General features: G+C 36.1%; 1 protein-coding gene across 2 annotated transcripts in view; it reads left to right on the top strand.

Annotated features, from left to right (window-relative positions):
* The window catches only part of C3H8orf34 (chromosome 3 C8orf34 homolog), a 167,723-nt gene that overhangs the window by 132,857 nt on the left and 18,340 nt on the right, over nt 1-16,526 (top strand). For both annotated transcript variants that reach the window (XM_056333302.1, XM_056333303.1), the window contains exons 10-11: nt 1,030-1,112; nt 11,785-11,905. In XM_056333302.1, the coding sequence (XP_056189277.1) occupies nt 1,030-1,112; nt 11,785-11,905 (204 nt within the window). The remainder of the gene's footprint in view (nt 1-1,029; nt 1,113-11,784; nt 11,906-16,526) is intronic.

The raw sequence follows: 16,526 nt of genomic DNA, 5'->3' as shown, positions 1-16,526 counted from the left end.
CAGATGGAACGGAATGACCAGGGTAAAAAAAATTAATAAGGATGCAAATATGTGGGAATTAGGGTTGAGAACTGGATGTGGCAGTGGCAAAAATGTGGCATCATCTCCCAATTCCTGGACAGTTCTGTGACCACAACTTTGCATCATCATCACCTCTTCCTCTTCTACTGTCATTTGTGTTTGCAATGGACGTGGTAACCACAGTTGCCGTAGTTCTGTATAGTTCTGTCTTTATAGTAAGTATAATTTGAGATGTTTAACAGATTGCGGCACGCTGGAAACATAAGGACCTCCTTGCTAGGTTCTGAATAACAGCAGAATCTAGGAAAGATCAGGGCATCCTTGTTTTCTTAGGCTGCTTATGAACAGTGCCCAAGTGCCTAGCAGACTGTCAGGCAAAGAGTGAAACTGCCTAGCATGTTATTTGGAAATGGCTTTCTCTGACATAGGCAGGTAAATTCGGTTTGAAGTTATTACCATATGTGTCGAAGAGGCATTCTAGACTTCTCACCAAGTCATGGTGTGTTACAAATCTGGCAGTATGGGCAAAATCTGAGCTTGCCTGGCTTTTAAATATTGCCTAAAGTGACTAGAACTTATTACTTCAAGGATTTTAACTATATTCTAATTAGTATAACAGAATTAATTAAATCTAGTTTTATTGATTTTATTAAAGCTGAAGATCCACTATTCACTTGTGTAAAGGACAAACAGTATAACTTTAATACTAAAACAAATTAATAACATACATGGCGCCTTGGCAGCTGAAGGAAGCTTAGTTGTCACTCTAATCACGTTAGAGAAACTGTTCCACATTGCATTAAGCTTATAAATTAAAATCAGACATAAAATCAGACATAATTAAAATCAGACATAGATTAAAATCCATTGAAGTGTAACTGAAAAGCAGTGCATTTACAGTAGCCGCATTTACCTTTCCAGCAGTTAATTTATAGGCATTTTATTTTCAAAGTGACTAATGCTTACTTAATTAGAGTGATTAACTTCTCTTCTGTGTCTTTGGAACAGCTCAAGTACCCGGGGTTGAAACAGTTGAAACACTTACGGAAGATATTGATGAATTTCAGAGTGCCTCTCAAGTGGCAGGATCTGTAAGTATCTTCCCTTTTATGGATAATGCTATAATTTTTAAGAATAGTTTGATAAAAATTAGATTTTGCATAAAGATAAAAGTTGTGCTTGCCAGCATGGTCATCTTAGGCAGAAGAAAACTTAATTTATCTAACCCTTCTGAATTTTCAGTTCTGTGGCTGTTTTATTTTTTCATTCCAGGGCAGGTGATATTTTGAAATAAATTATTTTAATCTCATAGAAAACCAAATGTTTTTGGACTTCCATGTGTAGCTCCCATTGAAAGTGCAGTCATTTTATACTGAGTCCATATTTTCTTAAATGTTAGTCAAATATCCATTTTACGAGATAATATTAAATTTTACAAAATTAAGAGAACAAAATAATTCAAACTCTAAATTCCATTATGAAGTATGAAATTATAATATCTCAATTATAATTTAGGTTTTTGTTAACATTTGCCTGGAAACTAATAAGCAAGAGGTATCTAAAATGTATGGCTAATTTATATAATTATTTTAAAAATGCAATGTTATGCTTGGCAATATTTTCATGAGTTACTTTATTTTGAAATTTAAGAAAACTTGTGCAGATTTGCAGTTTGCGGAAAATATAACTGATAATAAATTAATCTTTTAAAGAATAATAATACCAGTATTTTGGCACTAGTTGTATTGCATCAGAAATCTGAGTATAGGTTAAAGAAGGGATTGGATTTTTTTTCTAAGGCAATTAACTTGATAATAGGTGTTTGGTTTTGCAAAATTTTAGACAGCTGTAAGAGTGCCCATTAGTTCCTGTTCAACCAGAGTAATATTGTTTTATAGCACACTTCAGTGTTGATAAAGTGAAAACAAGGGCTCAGTATTTGTTAGCTAAGGAAAAAAGGGCAGTATTAAAGAAAAAAGAAAAACAACAATGCAGACTGATCCTGCAGTCTTTCAGGCAGCTGATTAAGTGCTACTAATAAAGCTAAATAATACTAAACATACAGGATTTCCAGCCAGAGTTACCAAAGCAGTTGGTGGATATGGAGTGCCAGATCAAGTCCTGAAGCTCTTTGAGAACTTGGAGTGCAAGAAACTCACAGAGCATTTGTGGATATTGGGCAAAAGGAGTAAGGGGCAGAACTGCTGTTGCCATTGGTTTGAGCTTCTTTCTCAAGCCTCCTTCCTGCTTCTCACCACCGAACAGGCGGGTATAATAAATTTTGCAGCAGTTTCTGAACCCATGTTTTTCTTACTGATTTGGACCTGCAGCTACCAGCTTTGATTCATCAGTTCTGCAGGCACATAACATAGGGAAAGAGCAACAGAAAAATAAAGATACAAGGAAAACATGACCATTAAGTTTATTAGCAAAATCTTGCTACAGAAATACACAGCCTTCAACTGATTATTTTATATATATGCTCTCTGTGTGCATGCTTCAGAACAATATTTACATATATCATTTCATGCTCTGCTAGTTCTGGGCATCGGTAAGGCTGCCTGAGCAGTTGACTGCCAGAGGCAGCAATGTTGTCTGGGCTGGATCCCTGGAAGCTGCACCGGCTGTTGTGGCTGTTGCCAGTGCTGCAAAGAGAAGGCAAGAAGAGCAGCTGCAGCTATTGCTCTGCCCACCCAAACTCTCCCTAGGGCAAAGGCAGCTACCATCACTTTTCAGAGCTCCCGGAAAGTTCGTTTACCTAAGTTCCTAAGGAGCCATAAACCAGTAACTTGGTTCATCTGCTCTTGGGTTTTTCTGCGTTTTGTATCTTAGAGCTTCTGCTTAAATAGTCTGTGCCTAGTTGATTGCGTACTTTTATCTCTTTAAAAGGGCTTGTTATTCAGAGTAACATTCAGCTATCTTTTTATGTTTGTCTACAGCTGTATCTCCTCAAAAAGAAAAAAGTGATCCAGTTGTTGCCTTTTAGGGCTCTGAAGGAATAGAGAGAGATCTGTTCCATGGTCCTCTAATAACTTCCAGTGAGACTTATTCTTTGACAATCTTGACGTAAAATATGAGGAACCTCAGTTTTACCTCTATAGGAAGTCTGTGAAGATAAATGCATTCTTGTAATGGATTCCCACAAATACTTCAAAACAATAAGAAATAGGCCTGTAAAATTGCTTCAGAATTGATACCAAAACATGTTCTTGTGACTTGAAATGATTTTCAGATATTGTGTGAGATACGAGATACAAGAGGAGGGAAAAAATAGAATAAATATGATGTTGATCAGACATTTCTCATAAAATGGACAAATTGTGTCATAGCGTTCACTCGAAGGTGTATATCACATGTAAAAATTCCCCATCTGTTTCAAAGTGTGCCATACTTAATATTGGTACTGCATTTCAATAGGGTAATTTGAGTTGGTTGCTGGTTAAATGGATCATTATCATAAATTTCTCTCTACTAGTGTGTATTTGACACGTTTTCTTTAAGAGTGCCTTGGCCTTCAGAGGATAAGTTTTTTGCGGAAATTTGTGTCATAAAGCAGCAAGAATTATGCATAAGGATCTTAAGGAAAGAGCTGTGTGGGTTTTTTTTTCATGTCCAGTGTAAAAGTCCACTTCTAAGAGCTTAGACGTGAAGGCTAAAGCAATCTGGATGCCACTACTTAGAAGAGATAGGCGACATCCATGTCTGTAACATGGTGCATTAATTTATACTATGATTATATTTTCTCATCACATTGTTTGTATTTACTGTTCTATTTCAGAAGAATCTGGAAGGTTTTGTAATAAGACCTTTTCCTTTAAACCTTTGTTAATAGAATCTTTAGCTACTTTTTATTTTCCACCGAGAGAGTTGATATTTGAAAAGTTGAGAACCTACATTTTTGCTGCTGCAAAATCCCAAACAATGCATACTGAATGAATGAACAAGTAAAGGTAGCAAAAAGCAGTTTGAAGTATTTACAGGATTCAGCACTCTTCCCAAGTGTTTTGCAAGAATTGGAAGTGAAGGCAAGCATTCAAATTGTCATTAGAGATCCTGGCTTACTGAAGGGCTCATTTTCTGACAAATGTTTCATGTAATTAAAAGTACAGGTAAAATGCAAAGCTTTTTCTTGAGATTTTTGCAGTGTGGTGAACTCAGAGTCCTGTTTTGCACTTATGTTTCTGTAAATGAGTTTTATAAATATTTCTCTAGCAAGCTTTAAGAAAAAACTAAGTGATACTAAGAAAAACTTAGGTGGGCTGGAATTCTGACAGAAATGGAAATGTAAGGTATCGGGGAAAGTTACTAAATTTACGGTGACTAACTGTAAGACAGAGGGCACATACACTGGGCAATTCACATTGAGTAGCCTTTGCTTTCCCCCTGAGTTGCTGTTTTTACCACCTGGATCTAACAGTACTCATGCTTATCATTCTTTTTATGTGAATCTTTGCATTCACTCATCTTGCCTTGCATGTACACATGAAATGGTATATTTTTCTTTGCAAATCATCCATGCGAGGCAAACCAATCCAAGTGTAACAGGAACTATGGAAAAAAAAGTTGTGCAACTGCAAGAGGCATTCCTGCATGAATTTGCCTTGGGTTTATGCTCTTTGTTACTGTGAGAAAAATATTCTAATGAATTGTTTTATAAAGGTGTTCTGTTTTAAATAAATTTTCTCCTGTTTTCTTTACTGCTTTGGAACTTTTCAGTTGCTTTCCTAGAAGGAAATACATTTCTGTAATAAATACAGAAATTCATTAACAGTAATTCAATTTGTGAAATGACTTGAGGCTTCATGCATAAGGAAAAATTAAGCTTTTAATTCTTGTTATCAATACATGTTGAATGCTGCTATATTCCAGTGATACATGATTTAAATTGTAATTGTTAGAAATTTTCTTAGCTTTTCCCACTATTTTCTGTGGGAACAATGCTGAGAAGTAACTTAAATACTTGTACAAGTTTAATTAAAATCAACAGCTCTAAACTTGAACCTCAGTATTTAAGTAAATCTAGAAATTATTTACTGGATTGAGGTCACTGTTTAGCATTTAACAGGTTACTCATTAAAATAAGTATTTTAAGGTTCCACTGCCACATCAGGAACAACAGGAGGTGCCTGTGAGTTAGTATGAATTACAAAGGTCATATTTTTATATTAGACACACAAAATTAGTGTGTTCTGATACAACAGTTTTCAAATCCAACTTGACATTTGTAAGTATGTGGAAATTCAGGCACATTATGAATCTTCTGTAAAAATAATAACAGATAATATGAGAGTAGTGCAACTCTTCAACAGCTAGTCCAAAAAAACCTGCAAATGTGTAAGTTTAATTACTATTAGCTATATTAACAATGCAAAATAGTAGAACATAGTATCAATGTTCTTGAGAACTAAGTGATATTTCCTGCACGTAGTTAAGTAAGTAGTTGGAATTACATACCTTGAACCTCTTTGGTTGAGACCTTCCTTATGTAAAACAAATTCCATAAAGCAGGCATAGCATTTTGGACATACAGCTTGTAGAATAATTATTTCTTACTTTTAAAGTTCTTTTTTACTTTGGAGAGCACCTGAAGTACTTAATTTTTTTTTTCACTTCTTATCTGCTGGTATTCTTTTTGCTGGTATGTTGCATATTGCAACACTTTGAGCCCCTCAGGTGCCTGCCTAGCGCTGTGATGGGTGGCAGCGCTGCCCGACTCCCTGCCCGGACCCCCAGGGGTAAAGACTGCTTCCAGAAAGGGCCCCATGCCCCCCAGGTTTAGTCCATCAGCCCCACTGGCAGGTGCTGCATACAGTGTGTGGTTGGTGCTTCCAAGGAGACCTTTCATGGGGCAGACAGAAAGGCAGATGTCTTCTGGAGTGAATATACTCCTATTTGAAAATATTTGATCCTCTAAAAGGTATTTCTAATGTGAAAGATTTTTCTGAACTTTAAAAAAAAATACATGTTAAAAGAAGTAATCAATGAGTGCTTTGTTTTTACCTGTATAAAATTTTGGTTTCTTGTGCATGACAAATTCAATTAGTACAAATAACAATAAATAAAACAGGACTGAACTTAGAAAAAAATCATTTTGGTTACATTTCAGGAACTGAAACAAATGTGATTCCCATGTGCCCATATATATTTCCTCCTTCCTTCTTGCCTGTAAACAGAAAATCTATGTGCAAGTTAACTCAAACTACCGTTTTTGTAGTGTAAGGTTTAGTGTGAAATGTGCTGGCTGACTGCCATGGGAAGCAGAAAGCTTGTAATTTCAATTACATGGCATTTCAAGTAGAACAGGCCCTAATGTGGAAGGTGGGGATTAGATGTGGCTGCCAATATTGCAGCGGAGCTCTGAGGTTTATTATTTTGCAGTACCGAAAAGATCTGTTGACTAGCTCACCTTATGTCCTTGAACAGACTACAGAAGCTGAAAGATTAAACATTTGGTGAACTCTTACAGAAAACGTGAAGAATCTTCAAGCAAAATATTGCACAAAAAGTTCTGCTGCACAAATAACAACTGTCCTTGCCAGCTGCTTGGTCAGAGCAGGAGGGACACTTGCAAACAAATTGTTCAATAACAGGGATTGACAGAGGGATCTCTGTCAAATACGTATATTTAAGATATTTAAGCTATTCAGCAAAGAAATGGTAGGTTGGAAAGCTACGCGTGGTTGTCTTTTTACAGTATCATCTCCTGAAGTTACCAATAAAATTTGCGCTTCATTAGCACAACCATGTAGAATAAAAAGTTGACAAACTTTTCAATCAAATCAAAATGCATTGCATTTATTTACAGCTTGCCAGGAAATTACTAATTAAATGGGTTTCACCTCCTTTTCCTCATTTCATTGTGATCATGCAATTCAGATAGTCTTTAAAAATGAAGAAGCGTTTTCTCTTGTGAGCTGGGGACTGTTCCCACACCTGAAAAGAGTTTGTGTGCATGGATGTGCATATGAGTACCTGGATTTTTTACTCTGAAGCAGGCCAAAATGACATAGAAATATAATGCTGCTTCATTTATTAACACTTCTTATGGTCAACAAGAAAGAGTAATTTATTTTGTATCAAGCACTTGATTTCCAGGTGATGTAGTAGGTAATTTGGAGGCCTTCCTCTTGGCGTTAGTTATTCCGAAATGTTGCACCTCTGTGGAACTCCCCAGGTGTCAGTGGGTATTACACAGCCCATGTCAAGTCAGTGTGATGGTGAGATGAAGGCATTAACATTTGCACAGGGTTTTTTTAGAGATAAAAGCTATGCTGGTGTATGCTGTCTAACATTGTGCTGCAGATTGAAGCACATAGAGTGATCTTGGAAAATCTCTCTTATTCTTATTCATCACCTCCTTAATTGTATTTCTGTTTCACTGTGGCATTCCCAGTAAGTTATGGTATTTTCCAGAAGTTCAGGGAACCAGTGATGAGAGAGATTACCTTTGGCTTTATGGTTTGTAATTTTTTATTTTAGCAGTAATTTGGCTAAGTGATCTAAGTAAAAAAAAAAAGCATTAATGAATGTGTTGCATGTGAAGAAATTATGATGATACGTAAAGAAAATAACTTAAGAAATGGACACACAGTTGACCTCAAATGGTGACAAATGTATCCTGAGTGCTTTGTCTGAACATATTTCTGGCACAAAGAGGCATTGCCTCACCCTCAAAGTCTGAGGTTTCTACAAGTTAGAAAGACAAGGATGCCTTTCAGGAACATCCTCATTTTTTAGGTCTTGTTAATGAAAATAAGCCGTTTGTAAATGTTATGCTAATATTTATAAAGCTTAATGAATGGTCAATGGCAATTGTCGTTTGGAAGATACTGAAGGAGTTGGAATTGCTTCTATGCACATACTTCACACATATATGCTATATTTTTCAACTACTTTCAGTCTACTGTCATTATCATTAAAGTCCAAATGCCATTAGTGTTTTATCTCTGCAATTCCTGGCCAGTAGAAAAAGGATAGGTTTTGATGAAGTGGGATAAGAAGGTTTAAATAAATGGCTGGCGAGCCTGATTCTTTTTCTTAAGTGACATATGTGAACTGCTGCCATTCATCCAGTGGAGGGAAGGGCACCAGTGAATTCTGCTAAAGCTGTATAGATTCATTTATTCTTACATTTGAATTGACAAGCTTCCAAAGCCTCCTTGATAACATTCCGTACTTTCAGCCTGTGTTTATCTTTTAGGAACAAGGCTGTTGCATAAACTTTGTGCTGGAGACACTGAGGACCTCTGTCTGTGTTTATGCATTAGTTGCTTAAATGAACTCATAGACACAAGATGTTAAAAAATATTTTTTTATGTTCAGTATTATTTAGATAAATAGAAAAAAACATTACCTGAGTCTGCCTCAAAAAATGTTGTTGGTTATAGCCCTGAAATATCTAGCTTCAGGGGAGGAACAAAAAATGGTTACACTACAGTTTTAATGTCTTAATAAACTGTTGTGCCTTATTTTTTCCAGATCATTATTATTATTTTCTATCAAGTGAATGTTTAATTGGAAGGCACTATTACAGGCACATAATTTGTCATAAAATTAAATTGCTAATATTAAATACATCATCTTCCATAAATAGTATTACAGTACTGTTCTAGTCTTTTGTGAAGCTATCGCCTGAAAAAATGCCATAAGCTTGTGATATTACATAGAACAGAAAAATGTACAGGAAGAGTTAGAAAATTTGGGGTAAAACTTCATCCAAAGTTACCACATTAATTTCACAGTGTGTTGGAACTGTATATCTGAAAGGGAGCTTGAACGTAAAGCTATGTAATGGTAGAGACTGAATACATGTAAATGTATTTGATTTAAATCAAATATACGAGATTAATATTTATTCTTAGAAATAATGTATACATCTGTACTACATCCAGAACTGAACACATACTCTGTGCATCTTTGTATTTCGGTGTTAACAGGATGAAGGCAGCCACAAGTATTTATTAAATGCATGTGTGTACCTGCCTTTGTGGGCCTGTATGTGCTTATACACAGGCATATCTGTATGTTTCACATGAACATGTAAGATTTAAAAACCTGTACTGAACCATACAAAGGTGTTGCTGATGTTTGAAGATCTTTGTGATTTGGTGTCTCCTAATTGCAAGTGATTTAATTTAAACATTACTCATATTTTTATAAATGTCTAAAGCACTACCATGATGACGACCATTAAAGAATAATTTTTCTCTCTCTTAGATTGTACTACCGGCAGTAGAGACCTGCCTTTACTCAGTCAGTCACCTTTTTTGTATGTGTCTTACATGATTGCTGTGCATAAAGAAAGGAAGTATAGTAGAGGAAAAGACAGAATGTAAGAAGAAATGGTAGAGGTTTGTAGAAGAGAAAGATAACTACATTTCATTTCCAGAAAATAAGGCATAGCCTGTCACCAGGCTAACATTTGGAAGTCTGTATTTTTAGGTGGTTAGGGACTTGCTGAAAACCTGTAGTAATTTGCTTATGATAAACTTGAATAGTCAGTTAAGAATATTAGAAGAGTAGTTTGATCTTCTAGTATTGCCATAGACCACTGACAGGTTTTTATTCCATGTTTCTTCAGAGTTGTATTTGTGCATGAAATTGTATATACATCCTTATTACCTTGGGGTTTTTCCCCCCCTAGTCATTATTGAAGTCCTGCTGTTTTTTCTCTCTATGCAAATGTACACTATAAAATGTATAGAAAAATTGCCTTTTTCCACCATAAAAATCTGGGCACAAGAGTATATCTAAATATATCTATTAGAGCTTTGTTACAGGCTATATTCCACCTTTCCATCTCTTTCTTAGTTTTTGTTTATTTCACAGGAATTGTTCACAGAATAAAATATTCTTCCATCTAGAGATAGGTATTGGGTAACTACTATCTGTTAGAAATAAACATTTAGAGATGTGAGTAATTTAATGCAGATTAATATTCTGTAGTGACCTCAACAAGACATACTGTGATTTGGATGGAGATTTCACAACGAGGACTGAAGTGACAAATGCGCAAAATGTCTTGGAGAAATAGTGGTGTGACTATTCCTGATACGTGATATAAGTCAGGTCTAGTGGTATGACTGAAATAAATGTGTTTGCAGGATCAGTTCCACTTCTGAGTAATTTACTGTTTCATTCAACTGTTCCCATGTATTTACCTGTGATTAAATACAGGTAACTTTAACCAGAGCAGAACTAATATAAAAAACAATTGGCAAATCAAAAAATGTCATTAGTGTTTTAAAAACGTTGTGAGTTGAATAATGGAATTACTTGCAGCTTCAAACTATTTTATATGCTGGTAAACATGACTAGGCTTTTTTATGTACACATATGTAGCATTATAGTATAGCTGTTGCTTTATAAATATTAATCTGTGTTAACGTATTTTAAAGATACATGGCTTACAATGATCACTTGCATACAAGGCAGTGTCTATTTGGAACAGATTAAAAATGATGCAGAATATATCCCATATAGCATTTTACTTCTGTAGAATTATGCTTACTTTTCTACAAGGGAAGGCAGCTACAGTGTTTTATTTAGCGTTTATGGTTGAAGCAAATTTTTTATGAATAGAGATGATGCCAAAACTGTATTTTCATGTTCTTCCTTTGAACTGTGGTACACCTTTCCCTACGACGTGAGAGTCCAGCCAGAAAAGTACCGCAACATGCTGCAGCTAAGGAACGCACATCTGCTGGTGGTAGAGTTCCAGCCCAGCCTACTGCGTAGCAGCAGAGCCCTGTACACCTTCTCTGAACAGGGTCACCAGTTTGAGTCTCCCTCCTCTGCTCTATCATTCTTTTCCCTGAAATTACATCAGTCTAATTTCTTTGAAACCACGGCCCTTCTCTGAATATATTTGACGTTTAGTGGAAGATTAAAAAATTAGCAAAGGGTAAATGACGACGAGACCATTGCATAACCCTTGTTTCTTTAGGAAACCTGGTAAATCAACAAAACCCCCTAGACTACAAATGAAATGTTTTGGTGAGGTAATAATGTAAAATTTATTTCAGATAGGCTGTTAAGAATGCTTTAATTAATGTTTTTGTCTGTTGTTCTTACGATCAAGTCTTGCACACTTGGTCATACATATTTTTTGTGTATGTCAAATAAGCATTAAAAAAACTTAGCAAGTTTACCTCATAGTATATTTTAAAATAATTTCTTGCAACTGGATTGAGTGGGTTCCATAAAATGCAGATAACTTTGACTACCACAGAGTTCAAGAGTAAAGCGACTGGGGAGGTGGTCTGTTTGCTGGCATCCCTTCTGAACTGCTGTGTTACCCTGGTGATTTAGTTGCTGTTCCTGAAAGGAATACTTCTCGCAGTGATAAAACAGCACTGGCAATTTTGATTAGGAAATTCTGAGATATTCCCAGAAGTGCTGCTTTGCAGAGATATGGTGCCAAATGCTATGGTAATTTAAAGTAAGTGCAACCCCCACTAAGTAACTGGAACTGCACAGAATGTAAATCACTGAAGAATTTGTCCTGTTATGATGTCTCAGCGTGGAACAAGAGTTATATATATGAATTATTTTAAAACTGTTGATTTTAAGTAATGCCTGCTGTTCATGTTACTTAAGGTAAGAGATGATATTTTGCAGTATTTTGCAGAAAATGTTATATATTCTACATAAAAAACACCAGATAGACTATTCTAAACAAGGACGCTGCTTTTTTTTTTATTGTTTCATGTGTAAATGTGAAACTAGATTGAAAGCACTCCCTTTTCTTTTTATCTGTGTAAGTCTCAGACAGTTTGGACCGTGGATACCATGGGTGTCAGACCTGGAGGTTCCCCAAGGCAGAAACTTTTAAAGGACTCCTTAGCAGCAAAAGAACTTCAGACCATGGAAAAACACCTAGCTGGTATGTATGCTAGCAAGGGATCATAAAATGCTTAGCAGTATTCACTCAGCTAGCTCTGCCAATATTTTAGACAAAGGAAAAATTGATCTATGTAACATGCTGATGAAAACAGATAAAAACTTCAAACTTCCCCTTTTCTTCATTGAAGAAAACCAGCACAATTATTGTTGTGTTTGTAGATGTAATTAACTTTGCTTTAATTACAGTAAATACAGTAATTAAACTGTGTTAAATATACTGCAGTCTAACAGCTTAATAATGCGCCTTTTTTGTTTGTTTGTTTTCACGTTTTACCAAGACTTACGCAATAAGGAGGTACAGATGCTTCACCTACAGTTAAGTAGTCTTTACAAAAGACTGCAGTGGACCTTTAGCTTGAGAACAGATTGCTTTGCAAGAAAAGCCCACCTTATTCATGGGACTTCTAGCCAAGTCTGTTAACTTGCATGCAGTGGAACATCTGCAACATCTTTGGTGGGATAACCATTTCTAAAAGGTCAAACAACTCCCCCCCCCCTTTTTTTCAGTGGAAATATGCTTCAGAGGGATGATGGTAATGAGGGATATCCTAGGATATAGTTTGAAATTTGTTGTTCTTTGTAATCAATATTTTCTATCTTCAGCTTTAGTTACAAGGTGTGGCATAGACCTGTTAGCGGTGGTAGTCCTATATTATGCATCCTATTTGTCATATGATGAAAGCTGAGCTTTGTGGGCCAACTCTATGAAAAGTAATGCAGAACTGGAACATAAAGACTGTATATGTGATGTGGAGGGAGAAATGTAATTTATCTGACCCTTCTTTCAAGCTGTTCAGAGAGCGAGGCAGAGAACTTGCCACTTTCAGTGTGATTTTCTAGAAGACTTTGACACCTATCCTACCGATAATACTGGTGTGAAAAGCTTGGGAGCTGTATCCTCTTTAGAGAGAGGTACAGCTGTTGCATTTCTGTCTAGGGGCTGTTGCAGCTGAAGGCAAGAAAGAAGACAAAGTTACAAGCACAATGTGGGAGGCTCTTCAGAAGTTTTTGCTCATAATGGAGCAAGAGCTAAAAATTTTGATATCTACAAATGAAGATATTTTAGACAGGTTTTGTTTCTGTCAACAGAAATACTGTCATTCAATTATTATTTTTTTTCTGGCAGGTTCAAGTCACTGTAGCTATTAGAGATATAGCCACTGCCAGACTAGACTGAAAAATCCATGAGCCCTCTCTCCAACCTGGAACTGCCAGGAACATCTAGTGGGAGCCAGGACACCAGCAGGCCAAGCTTTGGTCATCAGGTTTCTGTGGCACAGCAGGGACCTGAGTTACCCCAGGGCTCTCTGCCACTGAGGCAGCACTTGCCTTCCCTGCTGTTGCTGCAGTTGTCACTCAGGAGGGGTCTGCTGAAGATCTTCCTGCTTTGATTTATGTCCTAACTGGTTGCACTTCCATGGTTGTACAAGCTGTTCTTGTATGCAGTATGCTCTGAAACGTGCAGTTCCTTTAGAACTCCCTTGGCAAAGCTGACAGTAATAATTACCATATTCAATAGAATATGCAATACTTAAATACTTAATTGACTGTAAGCTAACTAGCTACATTCACTCAGTCTCTGAGAGAGATTCAGTCTGCTGTTGTGTGACCTGCAAGGTCTTCCCTCACAGCAGTGCTGTTGTGATTTGGCTTTGGGCCTGTTACTTCAGTAACACTGAACGTGGGGTTCAGTCATTCTGCTATTCAGTAATTTTCGTCTACCTGAGAAATTCATGAGAAAACAGCCCAATTATTAGACATTGGACTCTTGTCCGGTCCTAATAATTCATGTCCTATTATAACACCAGTGCTACCTGAGACAATTATTCCCCTCACAGACAAGCTATAACATTATTTCCATTAAGAATCAGCTCAGGTGACCTCAGGAAATAATGCTGTGGTTTTTCTTAGCCTTATTTGTCTCATACATTTGCAAAATTCAAGTATCTCTGATACCAGCAAGTCTCCTTGTTTCAGTTCTCTTCCCAGGTACACTGGAACCTATTAATTCTACCCAATACTAGGCAGTCATTTAGATACCTGAATTATGACTTGGACTATCTGTGTCATGATGAAATGTGGTCCCCTGTTTCGGATACACCTTCTTAAGGAGCCTGTCTTTTTCTTAAGGACTATAGGACTATATGCTGGATAAAAGTCATAACATAAGGCACACTTTGGTACCTGTGCCTAAATTAGAGACTAAGCACCAACTGCCAGCAACTGCCTCAGTACCTTGATATTTGAACGGTATTTTTACAAAATCAGATATTGAAGCAGTTCTCTTTTCCTTATGTACATATGGCTTGAAATACTGTCTGAGATCCAGTGTCTTATGTTACCGTGGCTGCTTTATATCACACGCAAGCAGAGAATATTTTTTTTGGTAGTTAATTCCAGTATCTTGCCAATTTGGTTTGTTAAACTGATTCTGTTGTCATTGGATACTTCTGGAATATATTTTATCATAAGAAGAACTATTAAATGCATAAACAGTTCGTAAGTGCATTATGAATCATATCCTTCTTCTGGTGTTTCTGATATGAAAGTAAAATGCCTTTGTATTGCTCTGTTGCCTGCATTTTATTTTCCTTTAAACGACATTGACAAAGGATTTAAAAAATCCTAAATTATAATTCAATTCTGGTATTTACTATAGATCAGATAATACTATAAAGCGGGAGATGTGTGATTATTCTTTTTTCTTCTTTCCTTTCTGGTTGAAAAGCTGATATTGAAGCAAAATCAAGAAGAGGATGTCTGCTAAAGAAAACTGAATAATTACACTATGGAAACATGTTAATTATGTGTAGGAGAAATTATTAGAATAATTGGTTTATCTGCAGGCTTAATTACTATATGGAATTAAGGAAACATGAGCCAGAATAAAATGTTTATTTAGCTATAATCATTCAATATTCAGATAATTTCTTAGCATACTGAATCATCATGGGGAAGTTAGTGGTTGGTAATTTTGCAAAGATGTAGGCTAATGTGAATCTTTAAAAGAACATACTCCTCATTTGGTTTAAATCAGGTAGCCCACACTGTCATTTTTTGGCCCCTGAATTTTTGCCAGACATCTTACAAGTTCCAAAGTTATGTGTATCGATTATTTTAAAAGCATAAAGGGAGAGTACTTCAAGACATAATTATTTCAAAATGGAAGTAAATTATTTTAAGAGGTCAGCAAGATAGCAATTAGAAATATTCTTAACTGTGTGCTAGAAACAGTAAGTTGTTTTGAAATTTGCTAACAGCAAAACATTTAAAGAGTTGAGAGACACTTTCATCTGAAGCTTTCACAACTATTTGTTTTACCAGATTTTCTAGTAATAGCATTTGAAATGTAGGGACTATCTTGTATTAGACTAGTAACATGAAATTGACAAAGCTTATTTTCCTGTTTTCGAGGTGTTATTATAAAATAAGTTAATGTTAAAGGCAGCACATCTTTAATTATTTTACATAGAGCATTCCTTTTATACCTACTGGTAAACAAGTGGAAGAAAATCTAGTTTTCCAATATGCAGTTTAGGATTTGTTTCTTTTAAGACTTTTAGAATGTGAAATTATTGTTAACAAAATAAAAATGAAATGCTCGTATAAATAAGTTCACTTAATAGGTGTTTAAATCAGTAGAGCCTTGCAGATTCACAGCTTCTGGGACTGTGACTTGTACAGTTTAATAGGAAACAGCACTGATTTTCTAAAGATAACCAACTGTTCTCATCAAAACCAAGTTACAGTAGAGTACATGCCAGTGGGAGCGAAAATTCATAACAATTGTGTAAGATAAAATAAACTTGAGTAAACTGTTCCTTAAGCTTGACATTTTTACTTGCAAGGACTTTCAGTACATTAGCAATGCTAACCTAAATTCCCACTGTCCTCACCTAATTCTGTTGGATATATCAGATTTTATTCATTAGAAGCATTAGTAACATTTAAATGAATTCAAAAGACACTTTTCATCTCTATCCCTGATCTTTTCTGGTTTTAAATAGGATCTTATTCCTTACAACTGTGTGAGGGGTTTTAAATAGGATCTTATTCCTTACGGCTGTGTGAGGGGTAGGGACAGGACAGCCAAATGGTGGCCACTTTTTCTCCTTGGATTCTAGATGTTGGTGACCCCTCACCGGCTGTGGCACTGACAGCAGGCCAGAGCACAAAGTTCAGATTCAGACAGGATCGCAGATCCAGATGTGCCAGAGTTCAAGGGTTTTGTTTGGGCAGTGGACAGTGAGGCCAGAAGCAGAAGTCTCACCTTGAACCAGTTTTGGATTGCCCTTCGCTGCAGCTGAGGATGGCAGGTTTCACTCACTGCTCCATCTGGGTTTGATGCTAATGAGAAACCGTGCAAAAGCCGCAGAGAGATAACTCTGAGTAAATGAGATGAAGTTTTATAGGCTGTATCGATGTTCAGTGAAGTGGTAATATTTTGTTTCTGTGGGATAGCTGTGTTTGCAGTAAATCAAATGTAAATAAACTTGAGGAAATGCTTTTCACGCATTTGAACTGTTAATTCTGATGCCTTATATTTTAAGGTCAGATAGATTTTCTCTGCACAGCTTCAGGTTGTCACTAACACTGGAGAA

Source organism: Falco biarmicus, chromosome 3 (assembly GCF_023638135.1).
Source record: "Falco biarmicus isolate bFalBia1 chromosome 3, bFalBia1.pri, whole genome shotgun sequence".
NCBI classification, from domain to species: Eukaryota; Metazoa; Chordata; class Aves; order Falconiformes; family Falconidae; genus Falco; species Falco biarmicus.
This window is presented reverse-complemented; position numbering and strand designations above follow the sequence as displayed.